Source organism: Lepisosteus oculatus, chromosome 3 (genome assembly GCF_040954835.1).
Source record: "Lepisosteus oculatus isolate fLepOcu1 chromosome 3, fLepOcu1.hap2, whole genome shotgun sequence".
Taxonomy (NCBI): domain Eukaryota; kingdom Metazoa; phylum Chordata; class Actinopteri; order Semionotiformes; family Lepisosteidae; genus Lepisosteus; species Lepisosteus oculatus.
In genome coordinates, this window is record NC_090698.1 from 24,314,316 (window position 1) to 24,334,704 (window position 20,389).

Consider the following 20,389-nt stretch of genomic DNA (forward strand, 5'->3'; position numbering starts at 1 on the left):
AAGAAAAGTAGTCTGTCGTTAAGAGAAGGGGGAAGGTGTGATCCTAGCTGCAGGATAATTTTGGATTCTGTAGTCTTTCTGATGTATGAGTTCGGAAAACCGTCTTTGAGAACACAGACGGAGAGATTAGTGTGGTCGTGGCCGTCAGAGGTGAAATGAGAAACAATGGGCTTGGAGAGGTCTTTAATCTTCACAGCCCTAACATGTTCTCAGAAGAGGTCTCTGAGTCTCCTTCCTGTTTCTCCAATGTAGATGGCTGGGCATTTACTGCAAGAGAAACAGTAAATAAGGTTGCTGGAAGTACAAGATGCCATCTGGGTGATCCGGATAATTCCTTAATTTTTTAATGTTAATCAGTCTTTTTGGTGCTCCCTTGTGACCCTGAATTGGATGGGTGGATGGATGAATGGGTGGATAGCTTGATGGATGGTCTCTGGTATACTATACTAAGCCACAATCTGACCCTAACTTGCACTTAAAATAAAGTAGAAAAATCTTAAAGGTTATTAACATTACCAACACCTTTCAGTATCAGATTGTTGTGCTTCTTAAACCATGCCTATGATTTTGCCAATGATGTCTTCACCGGAATGACATAAAATCAATGTCTACATTGATACATTTACAGTTTTTCAACACTGGATTTACAGATTCCTTGAGGAATAAATTACAAATAGTTTACTCCTCTGACTAAATTCTGAATTTTGTGGCATCATTTCAAGTGATGCAAGTGAGGATTAGTGAAATCCACACAAGCAAGACCTTTCAGCAAATTTACTATTACATTGAGGAGAAAATTATAGGACATAATGTGCCAGTGGTATCTGAGAAAATGGCCTCACTGGAGAAAATTGGACAGCTTGGACAGATTAGAAATGATTAAATACAGTGGAGAAGAAGCTACACACTAATACACACACACACAAATTTGTCTAACTTATCAAGAACTGTTAAAATGGGGTTTGTGACAGATAATCAATTAAGTAGAACTTAGGCACTTATGTTTAAAAAATAAAAATAGGACAATGTTCATGCTGAATTAGAGGGGAAGTAAACTCGCAGTTATTAATTTCTAGTACCAATAAAGCAAATAATTCATTAACTACTGTTTGAATTAAAAATAACTGCTTAGGTACAACCAATACAATTGATTTTTAAAATACATCACCTAAAGACCTGAAGACCTGAAGACCTGAGACCTAAATGGCACATTACAAAAATTTGTTCCTGCAGAAACAAAAGAAAATTCAAGAGAATGGTGCCAACAGAAGTAAAACAAAGTTGTGAACAGCATCCATGCCTACAGTACATGCACATCGTAAAATATACTACTGACAGTTTATTTAATTGAAAAATAATCAAACGGGACTGCTTTGAATTACTTCAGGCTATTAAGTCAGAATGCATTTCTTTCTTTCAATACGAAAATGATTTTTAATTATCATTTTAATTCAGTTTTCAATTACAGAACCAGTCACTAAATGTTAGAGTAAAGGTCTGTGCTGTATTTAAAGTTTAATGTAAAACATTTTAGTTAAAAGAGAATTGCCTAATACCAAGGACTCATTTTGTCTTTTTCAAATCTGCAACTTTCATTTCAGAGCATTGAAACGGACACAAGATAAATATCGGTATTTAACATCACTAAAACTAAATTGTGTATCACCAGCAAATGAAGACTATGAGATCAGATATTCTATTGTTTTTATAAATCTCTTAAAGCACATTTTGACTGCATTATCTTCCTTGTCTCAAACCAAACAATGTAGGAAAAAATGTCAAAACACTTACCTAGGCATGAAATGCAAACTTAACATTATAAAAATGTACACTGCTCTTACTTAAGACATATGGATAAAGGGAAACTCCAGACTTTTTCTTTATAAAGGGCAAAAAAATGCTGTTACAGTGTATGATACAGAAAGTGCAGACATCTTACCATTAAAGGAATCAGGGCTTTCTCTGAACTGCAGAGTATGAATACTGACAAACAAGGCATTTTAAAAGTAATGTATTGTCTTGGACACTGGCAGCTTCATTGATTGAATATTTAACCTTTTGTTAAAAAGTATGTTAAAAATTGTTTCTTTAAAATGAGATCAGATTAACATGGGTTCTTAATATTAAATCCCAATACAAGGTTGTTGTATTGAGAAATTGCAAAGCTCACTCAATAAAAAAACATTTTTGTCTGGAATGTGAAAGAAGCATCTCAGATCCCCTTGACATAGAGAAAGACCCAAGCTTAAGAAGGAAGAGAAGGAAGATGAAGCTATGGACAGGCTGAACAGACAGAGAATGAAGAGAGAGAATCAATACCCTTTCTTATACAGTAATATGAGACTTTCAGAAATACCTCTCGGATGTCTAAAATAATGTTCTGTATGTGCTTACAAAGCCTTTTTCTCAAGACGTGACTAATATCCCCAAGATGCCTCTTTCTGTGTTCTTTGGTATCTGAGTTACCCAGTTTGATAATAGACAAAGAATGGTGAAGAAAATAATTTTGAGAATATTCTGTGTTGTCCATTTATGTATTATTACTGTAGATACAAATATTCTACAAGTTTAGATCTTGTTGAGCACACAGGGAAATAAGCAGTATCTAGATAGTAATGCTTAATGTATAGCAAGATTCTTCCAAGGTTTGTTAGTTTCTAAAGGAATGAAAGATTGTTCAAAGGATTTTAATGCTTACAATTATAAGAATCAACAGACACTATAGTTTTTTTTGTTGGTTTTATCTCTCTGCACTTTTGTGCTTTAGCTTGACACTGTCAGAAGAAATTTCAAGATTCCAGTTCTTTTAACAATGTGCAAGTCAATGATTTTCTCTTTGGTGCATCCTATAGATGTATTCAACTTTTCATATGAACATAATTCAGATTCACTTTGTGGTAATACTACAGAACAAAAACTTCAGGGGAAAAAGGTTAGGTAATAAAGAATGAATGTGTGGTTGTCTGTTGAGTAGCTTGTCTTTTTGAAGCTTATTAGTCTTGAAACCCATCAAATTGTGTTTTTAAAGCAGTGTGCGGTAGCTCTGCCAGCTAACTGGATAAAATCACTTCCTTTTTTTCACTTGGCTTTTCCAGCAGGTGTGGAATTTTTTTTACAGCACTGCCAGCATGCATTTGCTCAAGGTTCCCTTACCATCCAATTATAATTTGTGTGATGATGGTAAAAAAAAAAGTGCCTTAGGACGAGCACACACAGAATTACCCCCGCAGTAAGGCTTGTGAAATTCACTTATCCTAATTAGGCCATTAACATTCAGAAGCACCACCATTTTGCATTTGCAGAAATACAGAAATAGGAAGTTGAAAACAGCTGGCACAATTTGGGACAGCTTTATATACTCTTATATCATATGAATTCAGTTCAGTATGAATTTCACGTATATGTACAGTACTTACAATTTGCATAACTACTCCCACTGCATTTAATGGAAAGAAAATGCATCAATCATAATTTATCACTCACGTGAGAAGGTCTAACAGGCATTTTTGAGGTCCTCAGTGTATATCCCAAAGTAAAGTGTATATACAGTAGCCAAAGTAAAGTTTATTGATAATCCATGCATGTTTTTGTGTGACTTAAACATCACCAACTAGAGGGCTGGAAACTATTAGATTTTCCATAAGATATAAAATTGGATCATTTCCATCAGAGTTATACATCTACTCAGAAAAGCATAGAGGGACTCTGTACCTCATCATAGTAATACCTTTGTGAAACATTGGACTTTCTTGCAGATTAATAATCTTGTGAAAAGCCCGAACCTGGCTTGTGTTAGAAGCAGGAGTTTGGAGAATGTTCTTAAAAATGTCTGTCATGTTTCCTGAATCGCTGCATACATTATATATTGCAATATTTTATGGTGATGTCATTTTGTTTCCATGCTTCTAAGTATGTTTGCAGAGGGCCTCATTTTACAGAATGATGAAATTCACTGGTGAAAAAAACAGAAAACTGAAGGTCAGATAGTGTTTGGACAGCAATACAGTCATCATGGAGAAACCTGTTGGGTGAGCAAATGATGCCAATTTTGATAGGTAGAGGAGAAAAGGTGAGTTAATTATCGCATAAAGAAAGCTAAAGACAACAAGGAACTCAAAATCAGACCCTTGTAGGCATTATCGTTATGGTTTTGCCTTTTTATTAGCATAGCACTTTGAAAGTAAGTGTGGGGTTAATGAGCAGGTACTGACTGCTTCAATTCTTAGCAGGTGTCTACATTTCTGCTGCAGGAAATTTTGATATTCTCGAGTTAATTAAAAATTAGATGAGAAAAGCAGAATAGTGCACTCAGAATTAAAAATATTTACAAAATAGGAAACTGTGTGGGATTGGTGTTTTAAAGCAGAAGCACCTGGATAGCTGGGAGAAGCTCTTAAATTGGCCCAGTTAAGATAATAACCAGCTGGTTTAGTTTATTCAGAACCAATCTGTAATGAAAACCCACAGATACAGCAGCTCTCCAGGACCAGGACTGGTGCTTTCAATCTATCCTTTGTGCAAGGCAATGCTGCCCTCTGTTGGTGACCAGGAGATGTGCACACAGCGGAAAATGTTTACATTCCTTTTAGTATGGCAAGCAGGATGCCATAAGATCTGAAAATTCAAACCTGAGCGTTCATATACAGTAATACAAATAATTGGCTATTCCATTTTCAACTACATGTATAACTTATAAAGCTACTGGTTAAAATTAAGGTTGACAACAAAGAAATTGCACTATATGATTTTTTTTTTCAATTTAGTTCTACATAGCAAAAGAAAGACTTCATATCCCATTCAAATCATTTTAACGATGCAGAGATGATGATTGACACATGTTTTGACTTATGGTGATGTAAAAGTATTTGCAATGGGTGTTGTCTCGCTCAGTCCTGGCAAAGAGATCTTTACTATTGTGAACAAGCTGGCCATCATTTTCTTGCTCTGTAATAATCCATTCGTTTTCAACAAACTTGGTGCTGTCTATTATGCAGATATAAATGGATTAATTTTTTTAAACCATTTTCTGAGTGTGTGGTTACTTTCTTAACATTGATCAATTTCCTCCAGACATCTCCCTGGTTAAATTATATTTATGCTAATTAAACTCTTCTTTTTCACTTTCTTGTCACACACATTATGCAACATTTCAATGGGGCTGAAGTTAGAGGACAGGACAAACAGCCCCTCAATTTTTCTTTCTAATTTAAGTAATTAAGGTTGAGAGCAAGTATGTATAAGGGTCATTCTCACAACAAAAATATATTTTTTCTAGGATGAAATGTGTCAGTGAATACGATTACAAGGTAACTTGTAAGAAACGTATATTGTACCTTCTGTTTTCATTTTAATCTCCTATTTATGCATGTACAGTAAAGGATAATCCTAAAACCTTTCCACCTATGTCTTTTACTGCAGCTATGACACAGTATTGTAGGTAAAATCGCTACAAATAAAATATACAATGATCTTACGCTATATTTCATATCATAAGATACTGTACATTTAACAAAGAAATGGAATGTTAACAGAAAATGCACCAAAGGTCGATGTTTTTGCTTAATGGATTGCAGGAAAAAATCAGCTGAAATATTGATAGCAAAAATTAATTATCTGTTACATTTTGTACCCAAGTTTAATTTGAGTTTCAGGAAGTGTAACATTGCTTGAACATACCCAGGTTTTGAGGGTCTTTCCGTCTCCCTTCCCATTTTGCAGTATCTGTGTATGCCGGTGACAAAAGGTATCTTCTAGCTAGAAGAACAAAAGGACAATATAACACAAGTATCCTCAAAAAGGTACTGGGAAACAAAGACACAGCTGTTACTTTTGCATTTAAAGTTAAGCAATTTGTGATCATAAGGTTAATATGAATGATAAATACAATATTTGGAACATTTTGTTTTTAGATAGTTGCACTGATCAATCACATCAGAACAAAAACATATTTTGCGTTCAACACAGAGATTTCAGGTTACCTAAAGTAAATTTGAGACATTGGGTGCAAGTAATTTTGTTGCATATCCCTTTCTGACAAAAACTGCATTAAACTGGTGACGCATTGAACTCACCAGATTTTTTTAGCACATGTCTGAGATGTTCTGTTGCAGTTACTTTGGGCTCTTGCCAATGTTCCGATGTACAGTATTTACTTTTTTCCTTGATCGTGTAAAATACGCGGTCCGTTACATTTAAATTTGGAGACTGACTTGTCTGACCAATTGTTGTTGACTGACCAATTTTAAATGTAACGCAGAAATGTTTCTGTAAACTTCAGAGTTTATTCTACTGCTGCCATCACTAGTTACATCATCAATGAAGGCGAATGAGGCAGTCCAAGAGACGGCTAAGCGTTGAACATCGCACAGCATTGAACGTTACCTGGTGCTGCATTGCACACAGAAAATAACACGTATCCTTGATCTTTCCCTAACCGCATGCAAATCTATCATCCTTATCAACCAGTATTAAAAAACCTAAACGAACACTTCAGTTAATAAATTATTAACCTCTGGGGTACAGACGCCTTTACTACTTGGTAAAAGGACTGTCACTATGACAGCTAGGCAACTACCAGCAATAATCTGACATTGAAAATCTAAAATAAGAAGCAGTATGAAAAAGATCAACGCTACCATTGTAGCTGATTTAATTCCCTATATTACCTGTTAAACTTTGTGTTGCATACTTTGTTAAGCACCTTGTAGACAAAACACAGCGTTGTAACATGGAAGCAGCCATTTTGGAATGAAGCAATTTTTGATGACGTAAAGGGTGTAAATGACCTTTTAAAAATAGGTGGCTCATGACAGCTACAGAAATGTACATATCAAAAATAAATAACTACATTTGATAAAAAACATGAATATCCACGAAGTTTTTGAATGTAAAATGTGTTTTTTTTCTTTCTCGGATCGTTTAAATAAAGTGTGTCACCCCCTGTAAATAATTGGTTCAGTCACATAACAGCATGGCGTTGAGAGAGATGGGGGTTTGTTTAAGGAATCTATTATGCAATGTCAAACGCAAAGCTTTTCATTCTGGTTTAAAACCATCAGAATGCTGGACTTGCAGGTTAGGCGGTACGTCATTTACATCTTTTTACGGTATTGAAACTCTTAAGTTAACACTATGTGTAATGTGTGTTTGGCTGAACTCGAACTTGCTGTACGACTGCAGTTATTGTTTCAACGTATGTATATACGTATCAGATAAACGTCTGAAGAGTACGCAATTTAAATTTGTTTCGTAGGAGAGATTTTAAGAATTTTTAGTATTGCCAGTTGTTTTCGTGTTCCTTAGACAGTAGGTGATATATCTGCTTTCTTACATTCAAGAAGACTGCATTCCCAGTCTTACTGTTCAAAGCTAGATCCAAGTCAAATTGTATTGTAATTTTGTAAATCATCAACCCAATTTTGCAATTTGTATGCGTAATTGGAAATTATGCCATACTGTGCATAGTGTATCTTTTTCTGTTGTTAACAGTAAATGTACCATGACAAACTGATGAGTAGCAGGCTGATCATCTAGGGTAATGTGGTGTATTTCCCACTGTAGTGGTACAACTGTGTATTCACAGTATTAATATTACATCTCTGAAAGTTTCCACCCTGCTTATCCCATATGTTATCCTGGGGTTCTCAGATATGCCCAAACTACAGGTACATTATTAGGCCATCTTTTCAGCTCTCTAGATAACTTCTCAAATTCTCCCTTGTATTCATTTAGTCACAAAAAAGGTTAGAAAAACCTAGCACCATTTGAGAGCACAAATCAAGTTGGCTCAAAAGCAGTAGAAGAAAAAAAACATCATATACCATTCTGGATCCATTTTGTTATCTTTTCAGTCAAGTCAGTAGTGGACATTTGGGCCATATAAAGTAAAAAGTAAAACAACTATTGAATAATGTAAAATTGATTTTTTTTAAACAAATATCACTGATAAGATATTATTTAGGATTTTCATTGTTGTAGTCAATGTTAAATAACTACATTCTAATCTTTTGTATTATAATTTAATTTATATCTGCAGCAAAACGGTACTTATTGTCAGAGGATGTTATACGACTACAAGAATTCCAACAAAGAAAAATAGCAGTTGCTCACCAGACGTATGGCAATAAAGGTAACTATTATACTAGGAATCTTCAGACAGGGATTAAAGATTTCTTGCATTGGATCCAAGTTACTGCCTTTCCTTTTGGCGCAGGGTGTTCTTTCTACTGTACTTTGTACACTTTTACACATAAGAATTTATTATTGCATTTTAAATAGTTATTTCTTACTGTTTAATTTATTTCATTTTAATATACAGTAGGCGAGTAGCAATAATTAGAATGCCTCGCAGAAGTATTCTCCCATTTATTCCTGTTTTGTTTTACAAGTGATGGATACACATCTAAGTTAACATGTTAATCAGAACTTCAAAGCTTAAGCTGGACACTTTTATTGCTGAACAACATTAAATGTCAACAAATCTGTGCAGAAAAAAAACAAAAATGAAAATATTGATTTATTATGATAATATTAGTGAAATATAAAGTATTCACCTATTTGCTATGGCAAACCTATATTATATATATATAAGTTCAGGTGAACACTATATTACTTTGGCAAGTCACAGATATTTGACTGGCCTCTGGGTGCAGTAATCATGGTTCATGTGATTTCAGAATAAATACACCAGGCTCTAAAAGATCCCTCAGACTTCATAGAATCATAGATTCATCTATGAAAGCCAAAGTGATTTGAGATACATTTTAGGGATAAAGTTGTGCAAAATCTTAGGAGAAAGATGTAAAAACTTTCAAAAATACTAAATGTTGACATTGAAGGTGTATTCTAAAACCAAGTCACTAACTGGACGAACTCAGTACCTGGGCGAGAGGAAACTAGTGAGGTGACTAACGACTTTCAGAGTTGATATGTCAATAATATCCCGACCACTCAACAAAACTAGCCTGCATGGCAAGGCTGGAATACGCATCACAAATTAGAGTTAGCGTTGGATATACTTGTAGCTGTCTACACATAAATGCATCACTTTGAGAGCTTTTGTTGCCTTATTTATTGAAACACTCTCATATCCAACAAAATTGATTCACTTTTGCTTTTTTGTGCTTCATTATTTTTCAGAACAGTATTTTCAGAAGTTAGAACAAAAGATACAACGAAATGACCTCATTCTGAAAGATGAATTAAAAATGCTCTTGCATCTGTGCCAAACCCCGGATGATGTAGAAATGGCAAAGAATGTAATATACAAGTAAGTGCCTGAGGAAAGTTATTTATCACAGATGCTGAAAGGGTAGCACTGGATTGCTGCCATCTAAAATCTCAGAAAACCTGTGCTTTTTGCATACAAATTAATTGGAAAGGTTCAAAGAAAAGAAAAACATTGAAAAGAATTACTATAACATCACCCCTTAATTGTGAAAACAAAACTTGGATCTTTGTATTTAGGAAATGATACTGCTTATGATTTACCCCATTTTAGTTTGTTTGAAGAAGAGAACATATCTTATTGGCCTCTTAATTGTATGGGTAAGTGTAATTGTCTAGTTCCATAAGAAAATGTGAGTTAATATATACTGAACAAACGCAAATTCAAATAAAATATATAAGATGACTATAATTGATATGAGTCACAATTCCAAATTAATGGGTGTTGTAATAATACAGATCATCACATTTACATAAAAGTGTCCTTTTGAGGAATGAAGGAATGCAGTTTTTCTCTCCCAGGCAAAAAAAATCCAATTTCAGTGTCAGCAGTTCCGAGCAAACTTGAAAGTTTTTTATTTTCAGGGGTCAAGTAAGGCTTACTAAAGAATAGGTGATATACAAGGCTTTTTATTAGCTTTGTTTGGGTTGACCAAACCTGTCTTTTAAGACGTGACAAGATATTTAAACACGGTTGTTTGATTTGTTTTTCTAGGAAAAAACAATACTGTAGAGCAAAATGGCAAAAATAAGACAAATACTGGTTCATCATGTCTTGAAAATTTAGTACACTTGTAAGCTAACTGAGCTTATTTTTTCTGTGTTATGGTTTGCTTTTTCTCTTCTAGGTACCATAATGAGAACAGAAATTTTGCTTTTGGAGAATTCAAGTTTGGACCTGTCTTTGTACGACTGTGCTATGAGTTGGGTTTAGAAGAAACTGCAGCTGAGCTCATAAAAGATGAGGTGAACCTTTCATTAGAAACCCAGATTACATATTCCTCAGCTCTTCATATGTTTCTTAATCATCACCACCATGTGAATTCATGCTGTTATTATCCTGATCAATTTCTACATGGTCTCCAAAGTATTTATTTTTTTAAATATATTGCTTGCAGGATTTTTTTACTTCAAACTCGGTGAGTCATTTATAAATGTTCACAAGACCATGTTGCTCTGTACTGCACCCTACATTTTGTATGGAACTGGATATTTTCATCCCTTTGCAGTATAGTTTTTAGTATGCTGTAAATCACTAAATTGTATTCATTTAAAATGGTCATTAAGCTGTGTACTTCTGTGCTATGTCACTGAATATTAATGGATTTGTTTAGTGAATTTGTAGTGTAAATTTCAGTGTCTTAATGAATCATTGTCTCAAACTATTTTTTCAAAATCTCTATTATGCGGTTCATTTGTCTTATTATAACACCAGCTTCTCATATTTCTATTTTCTTCTAGAACATTCTTGCATCATCTATAAACTGCCCCATTTATCATACCTATCCTAGTTTATCAGTACCTTTAATGCCTTTGTAAGTCTTGGCAGTGTAACAAGGAACAACTGTATGCATTTCCTGTGGTATCTTTATATTGTTTGTCATTGTAGTTTAGTTCTCGCACATATTGAATGTTATTTACTTGAATATGATCCATTCAGCTATTTTCTGGTAGCGTCACTCATTTTAAGAATGCCAGTCCATCACAGAGCACACACAGAAACACATACTAAATCCAGGGCCACTTTTCCCAGAAGCCAGTTAACCTACCAGTATGTCTTTGGGCTGTGTGAGAAAACCCACGTGAATATAGAAAGAACATACAAACTCCATGCAGACATGACCCCAGGTATGGAATTGAACCCAGGGCCCCAGGTTTGAGAGGCAGCAATGCTAACCACTGTGCCTCTGTGCCATCCGTTTATTCAATATTCTGGTTTAAAATATTTTAAACTAACTCAAAATGCAGCTTCCTCAACCAATAGATATAATTTCCATCTCAAGAGAAGTGGAATCTTTTTTGCAAGATGTCTGTTTAAAAGATTATCGCAATTTGTCATCATGATAACCAACAGAGGGAGCTGTTGTTTATAAATGGTTACTTCTTGGACAGTTGCTTTCATTCAACAGGAAAAAAAAATTAAAAGATGTACAGTATATAAAGAGGGTATATATTTTATATAATGTCTTAATGTTCCATTTAAAAAAAAAACACAGCTGTAAATGATTTCTCTCTAGAGAGAGCGATAGGCAAACTAAAATAGTAAGTAACACTAACAAGGTCAGTTTAAGAAACTGTTCACTTCCAAACATTTTTCTTCAGACATAAGAACAACATGGTGAGAGATACTTCAGTTTTCACCAACCATTTTTTCACTGTAATCCTGAGATTTATTTATCAATTTAGGAATTTATTCTTTACAGTTTTACATTAGGTTTGTTTTTCTGGAATCTGTTCAACACATCTAATGTAATGTGTTTTTTTTTTGCTTTTCTATTTAAGGCTCTCAAAGGATTCTTTTCAGACTCAACTTCCTTCAACATTGTGATGGACATGTTGTTTATGAAAGGATGCTACAAGAGTAAGAAATCTAAGTTTTAATACCTCTGACTCCACCCCCGCACCAAAAAAACATTTGTTTTGCTTTTCTATCAGGAAATAATGGGGGGAGTGCCATAACTTGCCTCCTGTGAAATCAGACAAGGATGTAGCAGCTAACTTTGTATACATTGTGTGATTTACAGTAAATCGGCAACAATTTCACAAAAGATGAAGTTCATAACCTCTGAAAATGTGATTTAAGTTGCAAGCTTAAAATAATTGGAATCCTGAGAGCTGACTGTACTGTCCCGATGAGTAATCCTAATTGTGTAAAATTGCATAAGTCATGATTCTTAATTTCTATAATTTTTTTAAAGTGAAAGATTTATAAGGTTAAGGGTTGCCTGCGTTTTTAGATTTATGCTCCTTGCCCAACTTTAATTATCAAATAGAAAGTCACCTTGAAAGGGATTAATCCATTAAATTCTGAAACATCCTAAGGGAAGAGGCTGAAATGTTTGTATTACAGGTTTGGACAGTATGATTATAGTATACATCATACAGGTTTATCTCAGTTGAGACTCCCCAGTTAGAGAAGAACAATTAACTGGTTAAAATATGTATATGCATGGATTTCTATCATCGGTACCTTCCTGAAATAGATTTAAAATAAGTAGGATCTGGATATTGCTTTTGATGCACAGTCTGCTACTAAATATTTTCAATCAACTCCAGTAATGCAAACATATGTTAGATTTATTTGAAGTTCCATCGTAGTGGAGCTTAGCATCTCCATTTAAATGGGGTGCCAAAGGTTTTAAAGGAAGATAACAGACTGCTCAGAACTTGAACTTGGGTGGTGTTCCCTGCTGTAACAAAAGCTGGAAGATTCAGCGCGTGAATGAGCACACCTTCGGTTCTGTTGACTTGGAAAACAGGAAGTTATTTCCTGTTAGGATTCCCTGGAGCTCAGACATTGTGTAAGGGCATGGGCCTTCTCACCAGGACATTTACCTCTGCTGATGGGCTGATATGAATCCCATATTAATTTCTTCATTAACTTGAAACCTTTTCCCATGTAAGCAATTCCAAACCAGAGGTACATATAATCCACTATTAGAGTGGGCTTTGCAGATCAATTAGAATTCATATGGTTTCAAGACACAATATAATACGCACTCTTGACAGAGTCCATGTACTGTGTTTATTGTTCTGTACTACTCCAAGAACAAAACAACCCAAACCACAGCAAGGATTTGTTTGGCTTTGTGCATAAAGCAGGGCCTGATACTGACATTCACACAGAAAGCTGATGTTCATGTTACAAATGCAGACGTGTTATTGCAAAATAGGCATGCTTCTTTAACTGTTATTGGGAGCTGAACCACTCCAGGTTTTTAATGATATTTCTTTACATTTCCAGGTGCTTTGGAGGTTTTGATAGAAATGAAGAGGCAGGGGCTGCCTTTCAATAAGGACACATATACACTGGCATTTGCAAGCTGCTATAAATTGGTGAGTGCCGTGCAGTAGATCACCCAGGGGGCTTATTTTTAATATGTACCAGAATGAATAGTCATAAAACATTGTCTTAACCAAGGGTTTTTATCATTTTCCTTTGTCACACTGTCCCAATTTATTTTTAAATACCTTCTATTTTGTAAGCATTTTAAGCACTTAAAATAAAACTGGATTCTTTTGGTAAATCAAGAAAAATAAATCGTACCAAACAGGAGTATTGTAAGGAGATTTTGATGCAGAATGTTTAGGATCAGAAAGTTTAAATGCAAAGCTGGAAGAATATGTGCTGTTGTGGGTTGACAGAACACCCCAGAATCCTTCAGAATCTGCACAACTCTCCTGGAAGAATCACGGATGAAGGGAAACGTGGTTCCCAGGCGTGCTTACTGTTTTGCAGTTGCCCTAGCTCTTAAACAGGTGGGTCACGTGTGCTTCCTAATGTCTGATCTGTATTATCAGTCAGTTCTGCAACCTTATCTAACTAAAGTATTCTAAATGCGTGTTGCTGTAGTAAAAATGTTCAGTAATTAAAGGATGTATACAGTTAAATGTATGAATATCATAGAGGGTTTATAACATTAACCGTTGTAGTTTGTCAGCCAACATAAGTTTGTGAGCCGTCTCTGGAGCGCATTTTTCAACTGTTTACAAATGCGCTCCAGATACAGCTCACAAATTTATGTTCAGTTATAAACTGTAACTGATCGTGTGTTTATAAGGCTCTTCATTTAAGAGAAAATTATTTATTTTGCTGTTAATCATATTGGGTGAAGTGGAGATTTCTCAGCATTGCTGTTGTGAATTGATTTGGCTGTGCAAATATTGTGAGGCTGTGCTTATCTGAAACCAGAGAACAACTTTATTGAGCATTGAATCATATTTGTCTTTATAATGTTTCTGTATTACAAATGGACCACATGAATAAATTATTAGTGTAATATAAATATATTTCAGCAAATATATATATAATATATTTTATACTATATAAAAGTAATAATAATAATAATTTAATTATAATTATATGTAATAAGTAATAATAATATTGAAAAAAGAGAAATGCTATGCTTTACTATGCAGTGTACTGTAACCATACAGTAGCTATGTGATAATGACACTTTCATTTTCAGGAGGATGTTGAAAAAGCAAGATCCTTTTACTCGCAGATCATGAATACTGAGAGCAAACTTTGCCTGAATCTTAAAGTAAGTCTTTTTCATAGAGTCTGCAGTTGTAACAGCAGATGTGGCAATAGTTGAAAACATCAAGAACTAAATCTGTGTGCCGGCATCTGTCCATGGTTGTGTATAAGCTTGCGATAGTCTAAACTCTTATAGTGAGCAGAGCCAGTTGGCAAGTTTTTCTATCCTTCTTCTTTTATTTCTGTATTTGCAGTCCTTTCCTAAATAGAATCACATCACTGTGACCTCTTCTGTCATCTCAAAGTTTTTGTCCCATATCTGTTTAGATTTTTCAACAGTAAAGGCATTCCATTACCCACCTGAGTGAAATTAATTAGATGTTATGCGCCTGCAGCCCCACCACACAGCAGTTTAGGTGGAGAAGTGAGAAAGTTTAATTAAGGGAGGCCTGATTGTACAGTTCTAGATTGGAATTTAACCAGCAGCCTTACTCTTTCAATAGATTCATGGGATCTTAAATGACCAAGTGGTCAGGAACTCAGTTAAATGTCTTAGAGAATGCACTTCCTATAGAATCCATAAATGGATGAAATTAGTTTACATTTCTCCTTTCAAAACATCTTTCTCTTTAGAAACTAAAGTCGATGATTCTTGACGGCTTATTGAGAACTGTAAAGAATTTGATATACCTGATATATTTTAGTACATAAATCTGGACTTTGTTGGAGCAGCATATTACTTTGTGTCATCAGTATTAAACCACAAGTATTGATCCAATACAGCCTCTTCTGTGCAGGTTTTGGTTATTGTATTTTGTGTTTAAGTTTAATTCTGTTACCATGTTAAAATGTTACAGACTTTAATGTTAAATAATACCTACATGACAAAAATATGTTTGAAATTATTCATCGTTAGCAGGTGGCATTTATTTCAGAGACTAGCTTTTAAAGTCAGTTGGGGACAGTAAAAAAACTTGGAATTTTTGGAAGAACATAAGTTCTTACATTACTTTAATTGTACCAGTCAAAAATCATCATTTAATAATTTAATAAGAAATTGTGTTCCATGCTGCAATTCAATACTTTTGAATGAAATGAAGTATTAGTTATGATTCTGTATTCAATGGTAGGACATGAGAATTTTTAAGAATGTGTAATATTCTTTTAGCAATCAATATTAAATCCTTACAGATTTTTTCAAATGCATGGTTCAGTTCTGTAAGGATCTATAAAATGTCATCAATTGTGGTTGATTAATTAAACTTATGCTTGCCAGGTCCTACTGTTGGCCATGACGGGAGCTGTGAATGATCTCCTCTCTTTCCTGACGTCTGCAGTCCTGACGTCTGATGTTCCGAAATTTGTAAGAAGGCCTGAATTCTCTCAGGAAGTGGTAAGTTGCCAATACCAGTCAACTAGCCTGGGGACATCCAAGAGCAAATACATGCATGTTGTATTTAAAATGTATTTGGAATCAACATCAGTTTGCCCTTGCAATTTCACAAGGGGTCTGAAAAGATCTCCTTCTGCCTTTTGCCTGTGTAATCTCAAAGTTAGCAGCCATGGACAGCTGTTTCACCCTTCTTGTGGTTTATCAGCTGGACATAGCTAACACTGATCAGTGAAACAGTGGTATACTGTTTGTGCCTCTACATCTCTTTAGATAGGTCTGGCCTCATCCCCATTGTGAAAGTACAAGGGCCAATTATTATTCTCATTATTCACAGCAGCTGCATGCTCTGAGACATCTTCCTTGTAGGCTATATATAACTATATGTGTGCTATTCTTGATCTGAAATGATGATCAGCTTGTCACAAGAACATAGAAAAGCCTACCCTACACTAGTTAGGATGTATCGTAGCTTAAGAAAAGAGCAGTGAAAATCCCTTTTGTATCTATTTGAAGATTGATGCCATCCAAGACCGGACCAAGAGTATCCCTGTGCTGCACAGCCAAGTGAAAGGGGCTTTGGCCAAGCTGCAGATGTCAGGTCAGGTTACCGCACTGAACCTGGATGAAATGCTGTGTCATGTTCCCAATGCTAAGAAGAAGCCTTCTGTCACATTGGATCAGAGACAAAAGAGCCGAAGGACATTCAGACCTCTGCAGTCCGTGCTGTTGTCCGAGTAGCATCTAACTGCGAACAAGACCCACTTCTGTGGACATTTCAGTGGCAGCGTAGTGTTGAAAGTACTAAAATCAGATGAAATGTGCAGGTTTGTGGTTGCTGTTTTGGGGAACTTGGTTTTTCATTTTATTTTCCTCTCACAGGAGGTTTCTGCAATCTTACAGAAAAGGTAGTAACAAAAAGTTATTTTTCTGTAACAGCTGGGGTTTAACACCTTATAATGGTGTTATATAGCTAACAGTTTCTTAAACTGTTAGTGTTTCCTGCTCCCTTTGTTCAAAAAACATTCATTGATATGCTATGGGAGATAGTTGTTAAGCAAACCGCACAAAAATGCTTATTATGCTTGTACAAAATTGCTGCAACTTTGTCAAGTTAATGCTGGTAATTTAGAAACTTATTTAGAAGCTGGTAATTTAAAACTAATTATTTTGTAATAAATAAAATGTGTAATTTATTAACTTTGTCAGTAATTAATCAGCATCAGTATGGTTGAACATTAACCTGTTTGGTTCGAAAAGAAGACAAATGTTAAAGGACAAGAGAATGCACTTAAAATCGACTGTGATGTTAGAGCAGGTCATATTTTTGCATCTGTATATGCAGATCTTAAATTCTGTGACTCTACCAAATGAGAGAATGATGCTCTGTATTCACATCATTGCATGATTGTGAATTCCTTGTTTTCAAACCAAGAAGTATTACAATTTACATTTGCAAATAGCGGAATCTCCATAAGAACTGCGGCACTGATACTGCAATAGAGCAGGTCAGAATGACTGCAAGTGACCAAGGAAGAGGAATATACAGTATAGTGCTACATCTAAAAATTCTTTTAAATGTAAATTGCTTGGCACCTTTTAAACGCACACAGTATCTACCCTGTCCCCTCAGCAAAAGGGGTTTTAAAATAAATTTTTGCTGGGTTCATGATGATAATTTTTTGTTTTCAAGACTTCATTAAATCATTTTAATACAATCATTAAAGTATTAGATTATTCATTTACAATGGCCCTGCCAACTTCTTTTTGAGCTTATGAAACAGTTTCAGGACCCTAAAAAAACTTCCTAATGTTTTTTTTTTTAAGTTTTCCCTTCCCAGTGAAAGTTGGGACCTCACAAACTTACCACAAACATCCACTTCAAATTGGCCAATATAAAGCAAGTTCCATCCACAAAACCCACACACACGTACAGTACATACACTATAACGTTTTGGCCGTGGAGCCTTCTTCAGGTGACACCTGTTCTCTTTCTTCTTTTTTTCAGCATGGAATAAACCTATTACTTGTTCCTTTGCAGCCTACACATGCTGACGCAGGTACCCACCTGAACTACATATACTATATGTACACTATATATTAACATACTGTATATATAATACAATAAGCTTGCAGGACTCTTTCCTAATGTATAACAGTAGTAAAATTTGACAATGACTTGAAAATAATTCAAAGTATTGTCCAGTGCTTGAAGGTCCATAATTACTGATGCTGACAATTTTACTCTTGATTTAAAGATGGTTCGTGCCTATATTTTCTTATTTCATGTACACTTCTCTTTTAAAGGAACCATTGTTGAAAACTGCTTTGGACTCGGGTCTCAAAATGATTCATTTTTTTAAAATTAGATCATGTTCCATTATCCCTAGGGTTTGGCTGAAGTGGGTCTATTGTGGTTTGGCTTAGAATTAGAATGGACTAAAAGTCTAGCGACATGTTCACTGTAACAGGTGATTCAAGAGGTCTGTGACCTTTCTGGGGGCCCTGTATTCTTAGCTAAACAATTGTACACTAATGTAGACTCTATTGTTGTAGAATAATTTTCTGAGCTGAAAAAGTCTTAAAGAGCATCAAACTTTAAAATCTCTCAGAATGTTATTGTCACAACAAGCATACCTTTTTTTTCTGCAAATGCTCTTCTACAGTACATCGTGAGGATTTGTTTTTCATTCTAACTGAGCTCCTACTTACTGTACCTAAATGAGATCATATCTCAATTGGACCAATTTAACATGAAATTAAATCTTTTTTTTTTCTTAGAAAACTGGAAAAAGTAATTTAAAGAGGCTAATAGCTAATGACCTCTGGCCCTTGACTGTTTTTTTCCCAAGTGTAAACAACACTCTGAGTGAAAAGGAGAGCCTGTATAACCAAACTTTAGGCTTTGTTTTAATACAACCCTGGGTCTGGCAGTTCCAGAGTTGGACAAACGTGCACGTATTGCTCTTGTCCTGGACTGCCTTTTTGGATCACATAAAGAGTAAGAGTACATAGTTAATCAGACAATCCCAAACTCACCAGCTTCCTTAAGACATAAACAATGCTATTCTTGCACTGGCAAGTTAAGGTGTTCTTTGAGTTGACAAGTTCAACATGCCTGTTTTAGTAATAAGAATAATGAAAAAATATGTAATACTTGTCTTTAGCAACAACATTAATTGGTTACCTTTGTAAAGATTTTTAACTTGGCATCTACATTTTGCATAATTTTTTAATGGCGTGACTGTTAGAAATACCTATTGCATGATATTTGCAGTACGCTGGGGGTGTACACGGTGGGAGGAAACTGATTGTATTACAGCTAAATAAAAATCTACAGTTCACAGTTACCTTAATGACTAATTGTGCATGATTAATTTATTAAATTAATCTAAGTTTAATAGGTAATGCAGCTTTAGAAACCAATATACAGTACATAAATCCCTAGCCCTAGTATGTTGTTAAATGGAAGACCTAAGTAATGTCATTTGTCTTGCCAAAAGGTGTAAAATGGACTCAAACATTATTTCAAATAATTTCTATATTGGTGTTAAACAAAAATGAACAATTTACGCTTTCATTCTAACTACCTCCCCAATTTGGGGAAAAAAAAAAACACATTTGCTGGCACTGATTTTAATGGGTTTGTGTACCTTTTAAGTGATACTTGTCATTATCAAACATTTTAAAGGAGACATTTTGACTAATATTAACAGAAAGGGAAAGTGATAAACCAAAATTAATTTTGTGTTAATCAGCTTTCATTTATAAATGCTTTAGGCCACCTTAAATCTCAAATTTAATAGCTGACCCTGTGCTGGCCTAAGAAGTGTGAAAGGGGTTTGAAGCACTTTTAGGTCCTCACTTCTCAATTGAGTTGCAGCCATGACTTTTCTGTGGACACTACATTCACGTCACAATTTCTTTGAAAACAATTTGCTTATTGTGTTCTGATGTGATGTCTGTTCTGATGTGCACTGTGAAAAAGTATATCCCAAGCACAACAATAGGTGCAGTGAATATTCACTAACCATGATTTACCATGTATATCAGATTAAGACTGTGACCAGTTTTTGGCACAAGTCCAGAAGTATGTCATACAGTAGGTTTATGAGAAAGAAAAGAAGTGTATCCTATTGAGTTTAGGTTTACTTTATTCTTTCTGTAGTCCTGTCTGCTCCAGGGGAAACTTCATAACCTCACAATAACAATACTGGTAACTAGCCATGTGTCCAGAAAGATGACTACTACAGTATATTTGCTGTTGCATTCTTGGGTGCTAAGCTGTTTAAGCTGCTGTTGGAAGGAAATTACTGAGGGGTGCGACCCTGATCCATGTGTCTTATGCAGGTATTACATTACAATTAGGTTTGTGGATGTCCTAAATGTGCCCTGTCTTTGATGATGATTGTAACCTCTCACAAGTGTTTCCTTAATATCTGAACACCTTATTTGTCCATTCCAGCTTGAAGGTTACCCAGTGCTTGATGGCACTATTTGTTGACAATCATGACATAATGACATGAAGTGGACCTACAGTATGCATGTGTAATTAAAGATATTTATGAAGAGCT

The 20,389-nt window shown here is 35.0% G+C and overlaps 2 protein-coding genes across 4 annotated transcripts in view; one reads left to right on the forward strand and one right to left on the reverse strand.

The window, feature by feature from the left end:
* mrps27 (mitochondrial ribosomal protein S27) overlaps positions 1 to 6,750 on the reverse strand; it is a 31,798-nt gene extending 25,048 nt beyond the window's left edge. Inside the window, exons 1-2 of one of the 2 annotated variants that reach the window (XM_006627102.3) lie at positions 6,666 to 6,750; positions 5,677 to 5,754 (exon numbers count right to left, since the gene is read on the reverse strand). In XM_006627102.3, coding sequence (XP_006627165.2) covers positions 5,677 to 5,754; positions 6,666 to 6,741 — 154 coding nt within the window. In that variant the 5' untranslated portion in view covers positions 6,742 to 6,750. Of the gene's footprint in view, positions 1 to 5,676; positions 5,755 to 6,071; positions 6,200 to 6,665 lie in introns of those variants that run through there. The other variant, XM_015340194.2, reaches the window with a different exon arrangement.
* Positions 6,751 to 6,942: 192 nt separating this feature from the next.
* ptcd2 (pentatricopeptide repeat domain 2) lies at positions 6,943 to 19,171 on the forward strand. 2 transcript variants are annotated; one of them, XM_015339157.2, is made up of 10 exons: positions 6,943 to 7,106; positions 8,036 to 8,128; positions 9,139 to 9,268; positions 10,074 to 10,191; positions 11,728 to 11,806; positions 13,190 to 13,281; positions 13,591 to 13,704; positions 14,415 to 14,489; positions 15,702 to 15,818; positions 16,332 to 19,171. In XM_015339157.2, exons 1-10 carry the CDS (start codon positions 6,971 to 6,973, stop codon positions 16,554 to 16,556), a joined length of 1,179 nt encoding a protein of 392 aa, XP_015194643.2. In that variant the 5' UTR covers positions 6,943 to 6,970; the 3' UTR covers positions 16,557 to 19,171. The 2 variants fall into 2 exon arrangements, with proteins under 2 accessions (XP_015194643.2, XP_015194650.2); XM_015339164.2 differs by having other exon boundaries at positions 6,943 to 7,082.
* The last annotated feature ends 1,218 nt before the right edge of the window (positions 19,172 to 20,389 follow it).